General features: G+C 38.8%; 1 protein-coding gene across 1 annotated transcript in view; it reads right to left on the bottom strand.

Annotated features, from left to right (window-relative positions):
* The window catches only part of ACOXL (acyl-CoA oxidase like), a 355249-nt gene that overhangs the window by 101381 nt on the left and 238854 nt on the right, over window positions 1–15014 (bottom strand). Inside the window, 2 exon segments of the mRNA XM_079940041.1 lie at window positions 12152–12195; window positions 12198–12262. Coding sequence (XP_079796167.1) covers window positions 12152–12195; window positions 12198–12262 — 109 coding nt within the window.

Here is a 15014-nt window from a genome sequence, read left to right as displayed (position 1 = left end):
TGTGTTTTTCCAGGAATTTGTTCTAAGTTCTTGAATTTATGTGCATAAAGTTGTTCATAATATTCCCTTATTGTATTTTAATCTCTGTCCTACATGTTATGATATTTCCTCTTTCATTCTTGATCTTGTTAGCTGGTCCTTTATCTCTTTTTCTCTTGATCAGGCTTGCTGGGGATCAACCAATTTTTAATCATTTCAAAGAACAGAGTTTTAGGTTTGTTGATTTTCTCTAGAGTTTATTTTCTACTTTATCGATTTCTCTCTAATCTTTATCATTCCCTTTATGCTACTTACCTCGCTCTTCTTTTTCTAGCTCTTAAGGTGGAAACTTACATCATTTACTTAAACGTTTTTTTATTTTCTAAGACAAACACTTCAATCTATAAATTTCCCTCTGAGGGCTCTTTTCACTATACCCACCAAATCTGATATGTTTTGCTTTCATTATCGTTCAGTTTGAAATATTTTCTAACTCCCCTAGAGACTCCTTCTTGGATTCACAGAAATGAGTTGCTAAATATTTATTTGGGAGATTTTTCCAGATATCTTTTTGTTATTGATCTCTAATTTAATTCCATTATCAATAGGGAAAATATTCTGTATTATTTTGATATTTTAAATTTTTTACTGAGATTTGTCTTACGAACAGCAACTGTAGTTCTGGGTGTAGTTTTCAATAAATGTCTATAAATGCTAAATAGATAGAGTTGGATGATAGTGTTGTTCACATCTTTTAAGCCATATTGAATTCCTGTCTATTTGTTTCATCAATTATTGGATTTGTCTGTTTCTCCCTTTGGTTCTGTCAATTTCTGCTTCATGCTTTTTTTTTTTTTTTGGCCAGGCCACATGGCGTGTGGGATCTTAGTTCTCCAACCAGGGATTGAACCCATGCTCCCTGCAGTGGGAACATTGATGCTTAAACCCTAGAACATCAGGGAAGTTCCCCTGCTTCATGTATTTTGAATGTCTGTTATGGTGCATACCTATTTCAGATTATTGCCTTCTTGATGAAGTGGTCTTTTAATCTTCATGAAATGACCCTCTTTATCCTTGGTAATACTCTTTGTCTTAAAGTTTGCTTTATCTGATATTAATTTAGTCTCTCATGTTCTAGTTGCAAGCTATATCTTTTTCTTGTCTTTATCTTTATCTTCAAAGCATATAGATGAGATTTTGCTTATTTTTAACCCCCTATGACAATTTAATTGCCTTTTAATGGGAATGTTCAGTCCATTTACATTTAATATAGTTACTGATAATGTTGGGTATAAGTCTACTATACTTCTATGGTATGTCTGTCTCCTTAGGTCATTAGTTTTTGTTCCTTCTTCCATGCCTTCTTCCAGATTAACTGAGGATTTTTCTTTTTTGTCTCAGTTTACCTTCTCTATTAAAATATATATTCTTTACTATGACAGTCTGCCTTCAATTAATAACAATTCATGTATAACATAAGAACCTTATAATAGTATAATTCCAAGTACTTTAAATCCCATCTTTTGTGCTAAGGTGCCATATATTTTACTTCCATATACATTAAAAAACCAAAATAACTACAATTACGTTTGCTTTAAATAGCCAATTGAATTCTAAAAACTTTAAAACAAGAAGGAAGGTGTCATTAATATTTACCTACACATTTTGCATTTTCACTGTTCATCTTTCCTTTAGGTTTAAATTTCCATGCAATTTCATTTTGTTCAGCTTGAAGAAACTTCCTTAACATTTCTTCTAGTACAGGTCTGCTTATGACAAATTTTCTCAGCTTTCCTTTACCTGAAAATGCCTTAAATCATTTTTGATACATATCTTTGCTGGCTCTAAAACTCTAGGGAGAAAGTTGGTGGTGTTTTTTTTTTTTCCAGCACTTTAGAGACATCTTTTCCACTGTCTTCTGGCTCTACAATTTCTAATGGAAATCAACCATCATTCTTATCATTTCTTTTCTGTTTCTAATGTTCCTTCTTCTCTGGCTACTTTTACAATTTATTCTTTATCTTTGATTTTCAGCAGTTTTACTATGATGTGCTTCTGTTTTTATGTTTGTTTGTTTGGTTGGTTTCCATCCTCTCTGTCTGAATCTTGCGAGCTTTCTGGATTTGTGTGCTGTCATTTCTTTAAAAATTGGCTGATACCTTTTCTGTTCCATTCTGTCTTATCTTTCTCTGAGATTCCAAGTGCATGTTCATTAGAGTGTGTGATTCTGTCCTACAGGTCACTAAGGCTCTGTTCATTTTTATCAATCTTTTTCTCTCTGAGCTTTAGCTCAAAGGATTTCTATTGATGTCTTCATGTTCACTGACATTTTCCTCTGTTGCATCCAATCTGTTGTTAATTCCACCCAATTAATTTTTTAATTAATTAATTTATTTTTTTGGCTGCATTGGGTCTTTGCTGCTGCGTGCAGGCTTTCTCTAGATGTGGCGAGCAGGGGCTACTCTTTGTTGTAGTGCACAGGCTTCTCATTGTGGTGACTTCTCTTGTTGTGGAGCATGGGCTCTAGGCGCATGGGCCTCAGTAGTCTTGGCATGTGGGCTCAGTAGTTGTGGCTCACAGACTCTAGAGCGCAGGCTCAGTAGTTGTGGCACATGGGCTTAGTTGCTCCGTGGCATGTGGGATCTTCCCAGACCAGGGCTCAAACCCGTGTCCCCTGAATTGGCAGGCAGACTCTTAACCACTGTGCCACCAGGGAAGTCCCAATGTTTTATTTATAATATTGTATTTTTCAGTTCTATCCTGCTTGGGTTTTTAAAATATACAAAATTTCCAAAAGTCTCCTGAAAATTTCTTTTATTATGTCCTGTCCACTCTTTAATAAATTCATCATATTTTTTAAAAAGTGCTTGTCTTCTAATTTCAATACTGGAGTTATTTTTGGTGTCTTTTTCTATTGACTGATTTTTCTCTTGATTATGCATTACATGTTCCTACTTGTTCACATGTCTGGTACTATTTTATTGTACATTGGACACTGCAAATACTACTAATTCTGGATCCTGTTATTTTCCTCTAAAGGGTATTGAGTTTTATTCCAGCATGCTGTTAAACTTGAATCTGTAGAGGCTTGGTTTAATTCGTTGTCAGGAAGAATCTTTTTGGTTTTGCCTTTAGTATCTTTTAATTCTACTTGTAGTCCTTGAGGAAATCCCCTTTCCTGGGGCATAGTGTTTTATACCTAAGGTATGGCCCTTCTGGTGTTCCAGTGGAAAGCTTTCCATACCTCTCTAACTGGGCAGAACTCAAACTATATATTCTGTGTCCTATGTGGTAGGCAACAGTTGAATTCTCTGCTCAGCTTTTTAAGCCTTTCAAATAGAAGGTCCCTTGAGCACTTTGGAGTCTTGTCCACCTATGCATATTTCAGATATCAGTTAAAGATTTGAGTAGTGTTAATACACATATTTTGAAGTTTCCCTCTCTATGGCTCCCTTTTTTTAAATTTTCCCCTTCAATTTTCAGTCTTTCTGACAGTCCCAAACTCTATCTGATGACTCCTCAGGACATTAAGATTGACGTTCCCATGTGGTAACTTCTTCTTTAACCTAAATGTAGGGAAAGGCTTTCTCTCTGTTAAAATCCATTTGACTACACAGAAGTTAAACACCTTTTTGCATGGCAAAAATTACCATGAACAATGTCAAAAGACAAGTGACAAACTGGAAGAAATTTTTGCAATATGACAAAGGTATAAGATCCTTAATATAGAAAATTATTGTACAAAAATACTGAAATCCCTATGGATAAATGGGAAGCTAATATGAACAAATAATACCTGAAAAATATGTTAAAATAGCTCTCACATAGACGAAAAACTATGCAAACTCACTCATAATTAGAGAAGGGACTTAGACCAATATAGATATAATTTCTCACCTATCAAATTGGGAAAAATAAAAAGTATGAGAACACATTCTGTTGATGAGGCTGTGAAGAAACAAACGTTGCTGGGGAGAATGCAAACTGGTACAACCTTCCTGAGGGATAATTTGACAATACTTAACCAAACTACATATGCACTTCCCTTTGGACCCAGCAATCACACTTCCAGAAATCCACCCTAAAGGTACACCTTAAGCAATACTAAATTTCATATGCATACAATAAAGAGGGGTTGAGTAAGCTATGATACATCCATACAGTGTATTATTCTGCTGTTTTTCTGTTTGTTTGTTTAAGAATAAGGTAGGTCGGGCTTCCCTGGTGGCGCAGTGGTTGAGAGTCTGCCTGCCAATGCAGGGGACACGGGTTCGTGCCCTGGTCTGGGAAGATCCCACATGCCGCGGAGCGGCTGCGCCCGTGAGCCATGGCCGCTGAGCCTGCGCGTCCGGAGCCTGTGCTCCGCAACGAGAGAGGCCACAACAGTGAGAGGCCCACGTACCGCAAAAAAAAAAAAAAAAAAAAAAAAAAAAAGATAAGGTAGATCTCTATGAACTGATGTAGAATGCTTTCCAGGACATATGGTTAAGAGGGAAAAAAAAAATACAGAAGAGTATCTATAGTATGCGATCCTTCATGAAAGAGAGAAAACAATATAAGAAAATACAAATGTATCTGATTATTTGTGTGAAAGAAATAAAGGAAGGATAAGTCAAAAACTAAATAGTCTGCTCATCTATTGGAGGTATGTGGGGAAAAAAGAGAAGAATGGAAGTGGGGATGTAGGGGTGAGGAAGGAGTGACAGTTCTGAGTATACTTTTTGTACAGCTTTGATTCTTAGAAACTTAGTAATGTTTCATGTAGCCAAAACATGAATGGATTCAAATCCACCAGGATGTTCGGAGATCCCAGAGTAGAATACAAATAGCCACAAATGAACCTAACTGTGTTGCAAATGAATAACACAGTCTCACTGAAGGAGAAGGAAAGAACGAGTCAACGTAATTTTGGAAATACTTCTTTGATTAGATACCGTAAGCTAAGTTCACAAAGACAAATACTGTATTCTACTTGTAAATGTGTTTCTCACAGAGAGATGGGTTAGCAATTCTGAAACTACTTAATGTGCATACTAGGGAAGATCAAATAAGTAAACATATTAGACAACGAAAGCCAGATTTCTCACTTTCTCAGAGAAAGAAGTTACAAATAGGAAAGAGGGAATGCTTGTCGTTTGGGATTGGAATCAGAACTACCAGTATAAACTCATGGTTTCTAATATCCGCGCATACAAATCTGTGTGAGAATGTGTGAGTGAGTCAACCTATACCTATTTTCTAGCTTAGAACAAGCCTAGAAGTAGTGACACTCCAGTAGCAATTAGCATACTCAGCAACCAGATATTGATTTTTAAATACTATTCTCCAATAAAAGGAACCAGGGACTCTTGGAGAAATGGTTGATTACAGGTTGAGCTGGGAAAATATGAGATGAGCCTGGAACATTTTATGGTACCAAAAAATAAGGAAGCGTTTCAAAAAAAAAAAAAAGATGGGGACATATCAAAGAGATACAGGGGCTAGTTAAACTGAAGGAGATCTCAATGGCCACAGCTGGGACAATTAGAGCAAGAAAATAAAATATGGTAGAATTGGACGTAGCCCAAAAATACAATAAATATCCATTAATCCACACTGATATAAATAATAATTAATTGAATAGATAAATCATTAAATCATTGGAGGAGAAGGGACAGTTCTTGCTTCTAATAAAGGAATGTAGCAGGAATGAGAGAAATAGAATTCCCAGTAATAAACACCACAGTATTATTTCCAGAAAGATCCATAGAGGATTACTAAAATAGTGCGTGAAAGTTTAAGGAAAAAAATAGTATATTTGCATAACCAAATGTGAGTCTCCTCTTTGCTCTTGGTGACTGCATTCCCTTGAAGAAACCACTAACCTTTTTGGTCCTCAGGTTGCCTCCTGAGGGACCCTTCTAGCTCTCACACAAAAAGGAAATGACTGCACCGCCCATGCAGTTATTAGAAATATAACTTCCTCTTCCTTTTCCTTCTCATCACTTCCTCTTCTTTCTTTCCTTTCCATTCCCTACCCATAATAGGCTTCCCTAGGAAGAGAATTTAGGTGATCTCTTTGAGAGAAAGATGGAGGAAGTTAGAATTGAGGGGAAAAGAGAAAATGCAACTCCTAGTATTAACTGGATTTAACGTAACCAGAATAAGAGAGAGGAAAGCATCACAGAACAGAAACATTTCCTATGACCAGAAACAACAGAGAGGGAAGTGCCAAGCTAAGCCTTAGGAGCACGGCACACAGGAGGTAGGCACAGGCAGCCTCGGATCTTCCTGCCTGTCCACTCTGGGGTCTCTCAGACCACCACCTACCCCTTCCTCACACCATGTACAGCTACTGGGATGTGGAAGTCAGTCACTCTTTCCCCCTCGCTGAGTTGCAGGAGTTTAAGCCTTAGCTCTCACTGAGAAATGGGTATATGTTCCCCATTAAAGGAATTTCAAGCCCCGGTCAGCAGCGAAGCCTTACTTTTGCATAAAGTGGCCACTGCATAGGCAGCACCCAGTGCTCTGAAGACAAAAAGGCCCCTCCACCAGGTTGCTCTGGTCTGCTGGTCATCTTCCCAGCCCAACTTGACCACAGGAGTTAGAAGATGCAAGATCAATGCAAACCAGGAACTCAGGAAATTTGGTTTCTAATCCTGTTTCCTGTCTTTGATGATCTGTCTCTGGAATAAAGCTCTTGGCATTTCTGTACCATGAGATTTTCAGTAAAACATCTGCTCTTCAGGTTGCTGTATTGGCTTTTAAAAATGTAACAAACACAACCCAGCTGCTGTTACTCTCTGATTCCTGTCTCCACTCTGAAACTCTCCGAGAAGTACAAGCAAAGCAGACCAGATATTCTCTTTGGGTTCATCGACAATGGCATTTTCCAGCTCCTCTCTGGATCTACCAGACATCACTGGACCAAAGCTCCTGAGGACATGTGACTGATGAGATTCTGGCAGCCTGACCTCCAGCACACGCCATGTGTGTGCCATCCAATCACTGATACAGACAGCTCACATTTTCTGCGGACAAGAACTCACATAAGATTCCATATGCCAACCAGGTGGCCTGGGCAAAGAAACTGTTAGTCTAAAATTCTAACAGAATAACTGGCATCATCTGTTAGAAAGATAGCCTTCTGAGGTACTATGATTTCATTATATTCTAAAGATCTAAAGAGCTTTAGAGTCTCTCTCTCTCTCACACACACACACGTGTGCACACACACACACACACACACACACAGCAGTCAGGCTGCACTGACCACAACAATAAAGACGGTAGGTGACTGTCACTTTTCTAAACAGAAAGCTCTATAAAGTTACATCTCCGAAAACCTTATTTCCAGCCTCCACCAATTCTTCTCCAACCAGACCTCAAATTCTGAATGAGAAAAAATAACTTAGGGTAGTTGTTTCCAAGTGAGCTGACTGCCCCCGAATTTTGAGGATGATTCATGATATTCATTTACAAACCACTTCTCTTTCCCTTTTGACTCAGCCTTGCAGTGTGGAGGAGGGCAACATGAATCAGATTTTTAAAATCATTCTTTTCCAGGTGATTCCTACACACCCTGAAATGGGGGAACCACCAGTGCAGTAGAAGAATATTACAGGTGATGAGAGACAGACATGAATAAACTGGGTAACCAGAACAGTCTTCATCCCACCTGAATCATCATCCCTCTACCTGCCCAATTTTTGTTACCCACATTTGAAAATAGTCATCTGTTAAACATATTGATTACTCAGGGGATACATTTTTCTTCCCTAGATTTTTCTCTGTAAAATGAAGTCCTTAATAAAATATTCTCAAAGTGACAAGTCATTGTTTATTGTCACCCTCCCACCACTAATGGGGAAGTGATATAGTGACCCTGATGAACAACGTTTGCAGCAGGATTTTAGAAAGCTGGGGGAGTGGAGCTTCCAAGACAAGCCATGGGGCTGGGCTCCCTCCATGGCCACCACCACACAGAAGGACATTTCCTGGCTCCATTTTAAGTTAAATTCTGGCTGCACCAAGGAGGGAAAGGCAGTATCAGATGATAGGTCTTTCGTGAGGACCTAGGGGTCTTGACTCTCTAACTCTGTGAACTTCTAGCCCTTAGTGCTCCCTCCAGGGTAAGAGGGAGATGGGCTATCTAACGCATGTGAGCTAAGTGTCTCCAAAATAAAATGTGCATTTGAGGAAAATTAAAGAGTATTTACTATAAAACAAAAGAAAAGCAGACTTCCGGAGCCCACTCCTATTTTTGCTTCTTGAAAAGATCCTGAACCAAATCACATGGTTATTTTTACAAGATCTTGGCATTCTAGATGAAATCACCCACCTTTGGACACCATTCGAGGACTATTCTCCAGACCCCATTTGGGTCAGATGTTCAAACTGCTGACCAGGTCATTTTATTTCCAGATCCACCAAATTAATGTAGGTAGACGTAAGCCAACATAGAGCTAGCTGAACAAAAAGCTGAGCCAAAAATACAAACTTAAATGTAGAAGTCAGAATTCTTTTCCCTAAGCTTGTAGGTTCTGTCATAATTTAGTACTTATTTCATTCTGCCTTGGGCTATAACTAGTGGACTTATCCCAAGGTAGGAGCATATCTTAATAATCTTTGTAGTCTTCGCATGCTTAGCCCTAGAAAACTGTATTGTTTAATGAATATTTAATTGAATTGACTATTAAAATGGTTACACTAATGGTAGTAACTCAGATAATTAACATGAGTACAAGGTTTATCATTTCTTAAATGCTTTTTAAAAAACATATTCTGGGCTTCCCTGGTGGCACAGTGGTTGAGAGTGCGCCTGTCGATGCAGGGGACACGGGTTCGTGCCCAGTCCAGGAAGATCCCACATGCTGTGGAGCAACTAAGCTCATGTGCCACAACTACTGAGCCTGCACGCCACAACTACTGAAGCCCGTGCTCCTAGAGCCTGTGCTCTGCAACAAGAGAAGCCACCATAATGAGAAGCCCATGCTCTGCAGAAAAGAATAGCTCCCACTCGCCCTAGAGAAAGCCTGTGCGCAACAACAAAGACCCAATGCAGCCAAAAATGAATAAATAAGATAAATAAATTTTACAAAAAGACACATGCACCCCAATATTCATTGCAGCACTATTTACAATAGCCAGGACATGGAAACAACATAAATGTCCATCAAGAGAGGAATGGATAGGGCTTCCTTGGTGGCGCAGTTGAGAGTCTGCCTGCCAATGCAGGGGACACGGGTTTGAGCCCTGGTCTGGGTAGATCCCACATGCCGCGGAGCGGCTGGGCCCGTGAGCCATGGCTACCAAGCTTGCGCGTTGGGAGCCTGTGCTCCGCAACAGGAGAGACCACAACAGTGAGAGGCCCATGTACCGCAAAAAAAACCAAACAAAAACAAAAAAAAAAAAAAAAAGAGAAAAAAGGAATGGATAAAGAAGATGTGGTATATATAGATACAGTGGAATATTACTCAGCCATAAAAAGGAACGAAATTGGGTCATTTGTAGAGACGTGGATGGACCTAGACACTGTCATACAGAGTGAAGTAAGTCAGAAAAAGAAAAACAAACATCATATATTAACATATATGTGGAATCTGAAAAAGTTGATGTAGACGATCTTATTGACAAAGCAGAAATAGAGGCACAGATAAAGAGAACAAATGTATGGATACCAAGGAGGAAGGGGGGGTAGGATGAATTGGGAGATTGTGATTGTCATATATACACTATTGATACTATGTATAAAATAGATAACTATTGAGAACATACTGTATAGCACAGGGAACTCCACTCAATGCTCTGTGATAACCTAAATGGGAAGGAAATCATGTTGACTTTTAATGTAATGAAACATATATTTTAACCTATGTTTTTCTCTAATGATCAAACAAAACAATGCCTTTTGCCTACCCTGCAATTAAAGTAAGAAATTGAGCATGTTTTTACTTTACTTTAGTTTTTTTTATCTTACCTTAAAATATTTTAGGAACCATTCTATTATAGAACCAATGACACAAAGGTTTTTTTTAATTCATGTTTTTTTTCCAAAAACATTTTTTAGCTTATGTATTTAACTCTGGAACTAATTTTTTAAAACACATAATTATTCGTAGGCTGATTCACATGGACCATTGATCCTTTTATATCTTGACTTCCTTATCTTCAAGTTATTACTTTTAATTCTTTTTCATGTCTTATTGAGTAGGTCTGTGAATAAGTTTCAAGGAAGGCCAAGGAAGTGAAATTGCTTCTGATTCTTAGATTTCTGAAGATATCTTTCCACTGCTTGTACTCATGAATTAAATTTGGTTTGGAATGGTATGCTTAGATCATGAGTTTCCTCTTTAGAGGAGCAGGTCTTACTCCATTTGGAGATGGTGAATAAAGATTTAAGTTAAGCTTGTTTTTTTCCATTTGTTGGTAAACTATTATTTTCTGTCTGGTTGCTTTAATGAAATTCTCTTTACTCTGCATTCGCAAGCTATATCCAGGTATGGTTTTTATCCTATTAAAATCTTGATTTTTTTTTTACACTAAGAAAAATATATTTCTTTTCTGTTGGTTATTATAATTCTGCTCCTTTTGTTCCAGCATTTTCAGGAATATTTCAGGAATATTTCTTATCCATGGGTTGTATTTCTACTATTTTCACTCTGTGTTGATTATCATCTCATGCCATTTCATCATTTTTTTAAATTAATTAATTTATTTTTAGCTGTGTTGGGTCTTCACTGCTGCGCGTGGGCTTTCCCTAGTTGCAGCGGGTGGGGGCTAATCTTCACTGTGGTACACAGGCTTCTCATTGTGGTGGCTTCTCTTGTTGCAGAGCATGGGCTCTAGGCACACAGGCTCAGTAGTTGTAGCTCACAGGCTCTAGAGCACAGGCTCTAGAGCACAGGCTCAGCAGATGTGGCACACGGGCTTAGTTGCCCCACGGCATGTGGAATCTTCCCAGACCAGGGCTCAAACCCGTGTCCCCTGCATTGGCAGGCGGATTCTTAACCACTGCATCACCAGCGAAGTCCCCATGCCATTTCATCTTTATCCTTTACTTCTACAGTCTTGGAAAGCTAGATTACATTTTCTCCATTGTTAGTTCTGCTTACAAGTGCATCTCTGCCTTTGATCGCATCCTTCTCTTACTTTGGCTGGCTCCATGTTTGATAAGGCAGGGAATGTGGAGAGACTTAAACCCACCTGGATGTGTCCTGGGCATCTGGCAGGAACTCTCCTCAGACCTACAACTGAAGGATGGAGTGGTTTGCACAAACCTGGCCCAACTTCCAGCAGGTACTCATCAGTCTCTCTGTTTCACAAGGTGGATTTTGACCATTTCTGCTCCCAGGGCTCTTCTGCCGCAGAGCATTTCCGAAGAGACTACCCATCCCCATGTGCCATTCATCCTCCTCCCGCTCTGTGTTGTACTGGGAGATGTAATCTTGGAATCAATATAAAAAGAGACAAACTGAAGGGGGAGAGTTTCATGGGACACAATTCTGGTCCTCTTGGAACATAATTCCTTTGCAGAGGGGGAGCCGTGGTCTGACTTCAGGTTATGGTAGCACTGAGGTCCTGAGCCTGGGTAGAAAGTGGGATAAGTAAAGCCTTCTCTTGGGGTCTTGTTGTCTATTCCATGTTGGGATGAGGAGATGAAACAGATATTGCTGGGGTGGGGGTGTTTCCTCAAACCAACCCCATTGGTACAGTACTTGGTGCAAATTCCCTCTAGATTTCTTATCAATGCTGATAAGAGGTTTTATGTTTTTGCAGAACGTCATGGGCATTTTAATAGGAAATAGAGTGCATCTCAGGCTAATTCAATGGTTAATTTTCACATGTGCCTGATGCACGCCCCCCACCAAGAAAACAATGTATTCACTATTACATCCAGACAATGACTCTTCAATTCCAATAAGGGTTCAAAATTACCCCACTCATCAACTCCCATGGCAGCCAAACGACACTTGCAGGTAAAATTCTAAAAGATGCCGCACAAGAGATAATCACTAGCATCAGGGCCTCCAAAGCGAGCAAGGCTGTCATGCAAAATGGCTTGTAGGAATTCTAGCCATTTCCAGAAGCTTGTAATTACGCTGACTCATCCTGTATTACATTAGCAGATAGTTCACCAGCAAGAATATGCCTTAAACACCAAAAGGAAAAATATAACACAATGTATCTTTACCTTACAATAAATCCGGGCCACCAAACCCCGCTGAAGAACCCTTCATGAAAATTGACTGCTTTCAACAGAAAGGCGAGATTACCGACTGTGTCCATGTTAAACGCCAGGAAACTGAAGGAAAAACACAGTGACCATCATTATTACTTTGGCCTCACCAAAGAATTTCAATTTGAAAGAAATAGGGTTTGTATTTTCAAAAAGAATTTCCTCCCAATAGATAAGTAGTGTAAGTACACGTAATCATCCCCTTGCATCTCTTACTTGCTGTATTTTGTGCCTCTTCTCGCTATTTTTTGGATGAATGCTTGGATCTAGTTATTCTATGTGGTCATCCTCGTGATATAAGGATAATTTGGTTTACTGCTTTTTCCACTTATGGCTTTTTTAATCTTTTAAAGAATATTTTATTTAACTTTAAAAAAAAAATTTATTGAAGTGTACCTGATGTACAATATTGTATGTTACAGGTGTACAATATAATGATTCACAATTTTTTTTTTTTTCTTTTGCGGTACGCGGGCCTCTCACTGTTGTGGCCTCTTCCATTGCGGAGCACAGGCTCCGGAGGTGCAGGCTCATCGGCCATGGCTCACGGGCCCAGCCGCTCCGCGGCATGTGGGATCTTCCCAGACCGGGGCACGAACCTGTGTCCCCTGCATCGGCAGGTGGACTCTCAACCATTGCGCCACCAGGGAAGCCCGATTCACAATTTTTAAAGGTTATACTCCATTTAGTTATTATAAAATATTGGCTATATTCCCTGTGTTGTACAATATATCCTTGTAGCTTATTTTATACCTAATAATTTATACCACTTACTATTGTATTAAAATAGTGTTTAATATTTTACATAGTCTTCCTTCATTAACAGCTATATAATTTTCATGAAGTAGGTTTATAATAATTTACCCAACATTGTTGGACATTTGTTATAACAGTGATTATAAATGAATAGTAGTAGTCAAATATATCTGTCACAAAGTACTTGGCAATGAATAATATTTCTCAAATACATTATGTATTTATTGCTAACTATTGCTGTGAATTATTCAATAATCTCAATAATTCTGTGATGTGGATACTACAATTAACCAATGTACAGTTGGGAGAATCTGAGGCTCTGCAAGATTCAGTAACCTGCTCAAGGTCACAGAGGCAGAACACGTTCAAGCTCAGTGTTGTCTCAGGGGATGCCCGTATTGAAGGGAAGAGGAGCCCCAGAGGGCAGTGAGAGGGGTGTGGACAAGCGCAGGGTAGAGCGTGTCACAGAGACGGTGACTTTCTTCAGCAGGAAGTAATTTCCATCTTCCCCATATGGCAAATGAGGAAACTGAGGCACATGGGAGTTAAGAGATTTAGGCACAAACAGACTCAAAACACCCAAATCTCCCTCAAAAACTCTTGGAGCTTTTCATCATGCAACTCTGCCTTTTGGGGTGATTTTGTCCCCCTAACCCTCCATGAAACTTCTGTCTTTCGAACTTAGAATTAACTGAGTTAATTCACAGTTAGGGTTTCCCATATCTCAGCTACCCCTTTGCCCTCCCCTTCCCCCAGATCTTTGGGAAGTAAGTTATTATAAGACCCAAATAATTTAGATTCTCTTTAATTAAAATTTAAAACCTACACGTAGCTTGTTGTTGCTTAATCAGAAGCCACAAGAGAAATATTAAGAAGCACTGATACAGTGCTTTTGAGAATCATCCTCCATTTAGACAAGTAAGATGGGAGGTTACTTACATGCCAGTTTCACGGTAATTTAAATTATATCAATACTTATTCTGAATCTAGTCTTTAGAAGATTGGGTTTCTGTTTCAAACTATTTCACAAAAGCTGTAAAGAACTTTCATATTCTACTGAAAAGCATGTTTTAGTCATTCCAGGGACTGTTACTATGAAACATGGAGACTGTGAATGTTGTTATTAGAAACTACCTTTCCTGGGATATTTATTGTAGAACGCTGTCCACCTGAGGTTGTGAACAGCATGCACCACAGGAAGTGGACTTCATCCACCCACCCTATCATAGTCACCTACCAAGCATGACTGTGCCACATGGCTCTAGGAGCTCACCCAGCATAGAAGACTAGGCAGAGTATCTTAAAAGTAGGAAAATCACTAAGGGCAACCTCCTTGTATTTCACAAGAAGGTCAAAATGACTCTAAATTTAAATAAAATTTAAATTAAATTCAAAGGTACATCATGAGTCATCAGGAAGCTGCAAATGGAAACCACAATGAGGTAGCATAATAAATCCACCAGAATGACTGAAACTAAATAGACTGACAACTTCAAATGTTGACAAGGATAAGGAGTAACCAGAACTCTCATACTTGTTGATGGACTGTAGAACCGTAAAACCACACTGGAAAAAGTTATCAGTTTCTCATAAAACTAAATACACGTAACCCATGACTCAGCAATTCCATTCCTACTATTTGCCTTAGAGAAATAAAAACACATTCATGAAAACACTTGTATACAAATGTTCACGGAAGTTCTGCTCAGAGGAGTGAAAACCTGTTAATATCCGAGGTGTCTACCTGTCACGAGAATGGAAAACAATACAATCATACGCCAATAAAATGGACAACCTAGAAGAAATGGATAAAGTCCTAGAAACGTATGCTCTTTCAAGACCGAATGAAGAAGAAATAGAAAATATGAACAGACTAATTACGAGTAATAAAATTGAATCAGTAAAAGAACCAAACAAACTAAAAAAACTCCCAACAAACAAAAGTCCAGGACAAGGTGGCTTCATAGGTGAATTCTACCAAAAATTTAAAGAACAAGTAACACCGATCTTTCTCAAACTACCCCAAAATATCGAAGAGAAAGGAACACTTCTGAACTCATTA

Source organism: Stenella coeruleoalba, assembly GCF_951394435.1.
Source record: "Stenella coeruleoalba genome assembly, chromosome: 13".
In the NCBI taxonomy this organism is placed as follows: Eukaryota; Metazoa; Chordata; class Mammalia; order Artiodactyla; family Delphinidae; genus Stenella; species Stenella coeruleoalba.
The sequence above is the reverse complement of the archived record's forward strand: the minus strand, read 5'-3'. Positions and strand labels throughout refer to the sequence as shown.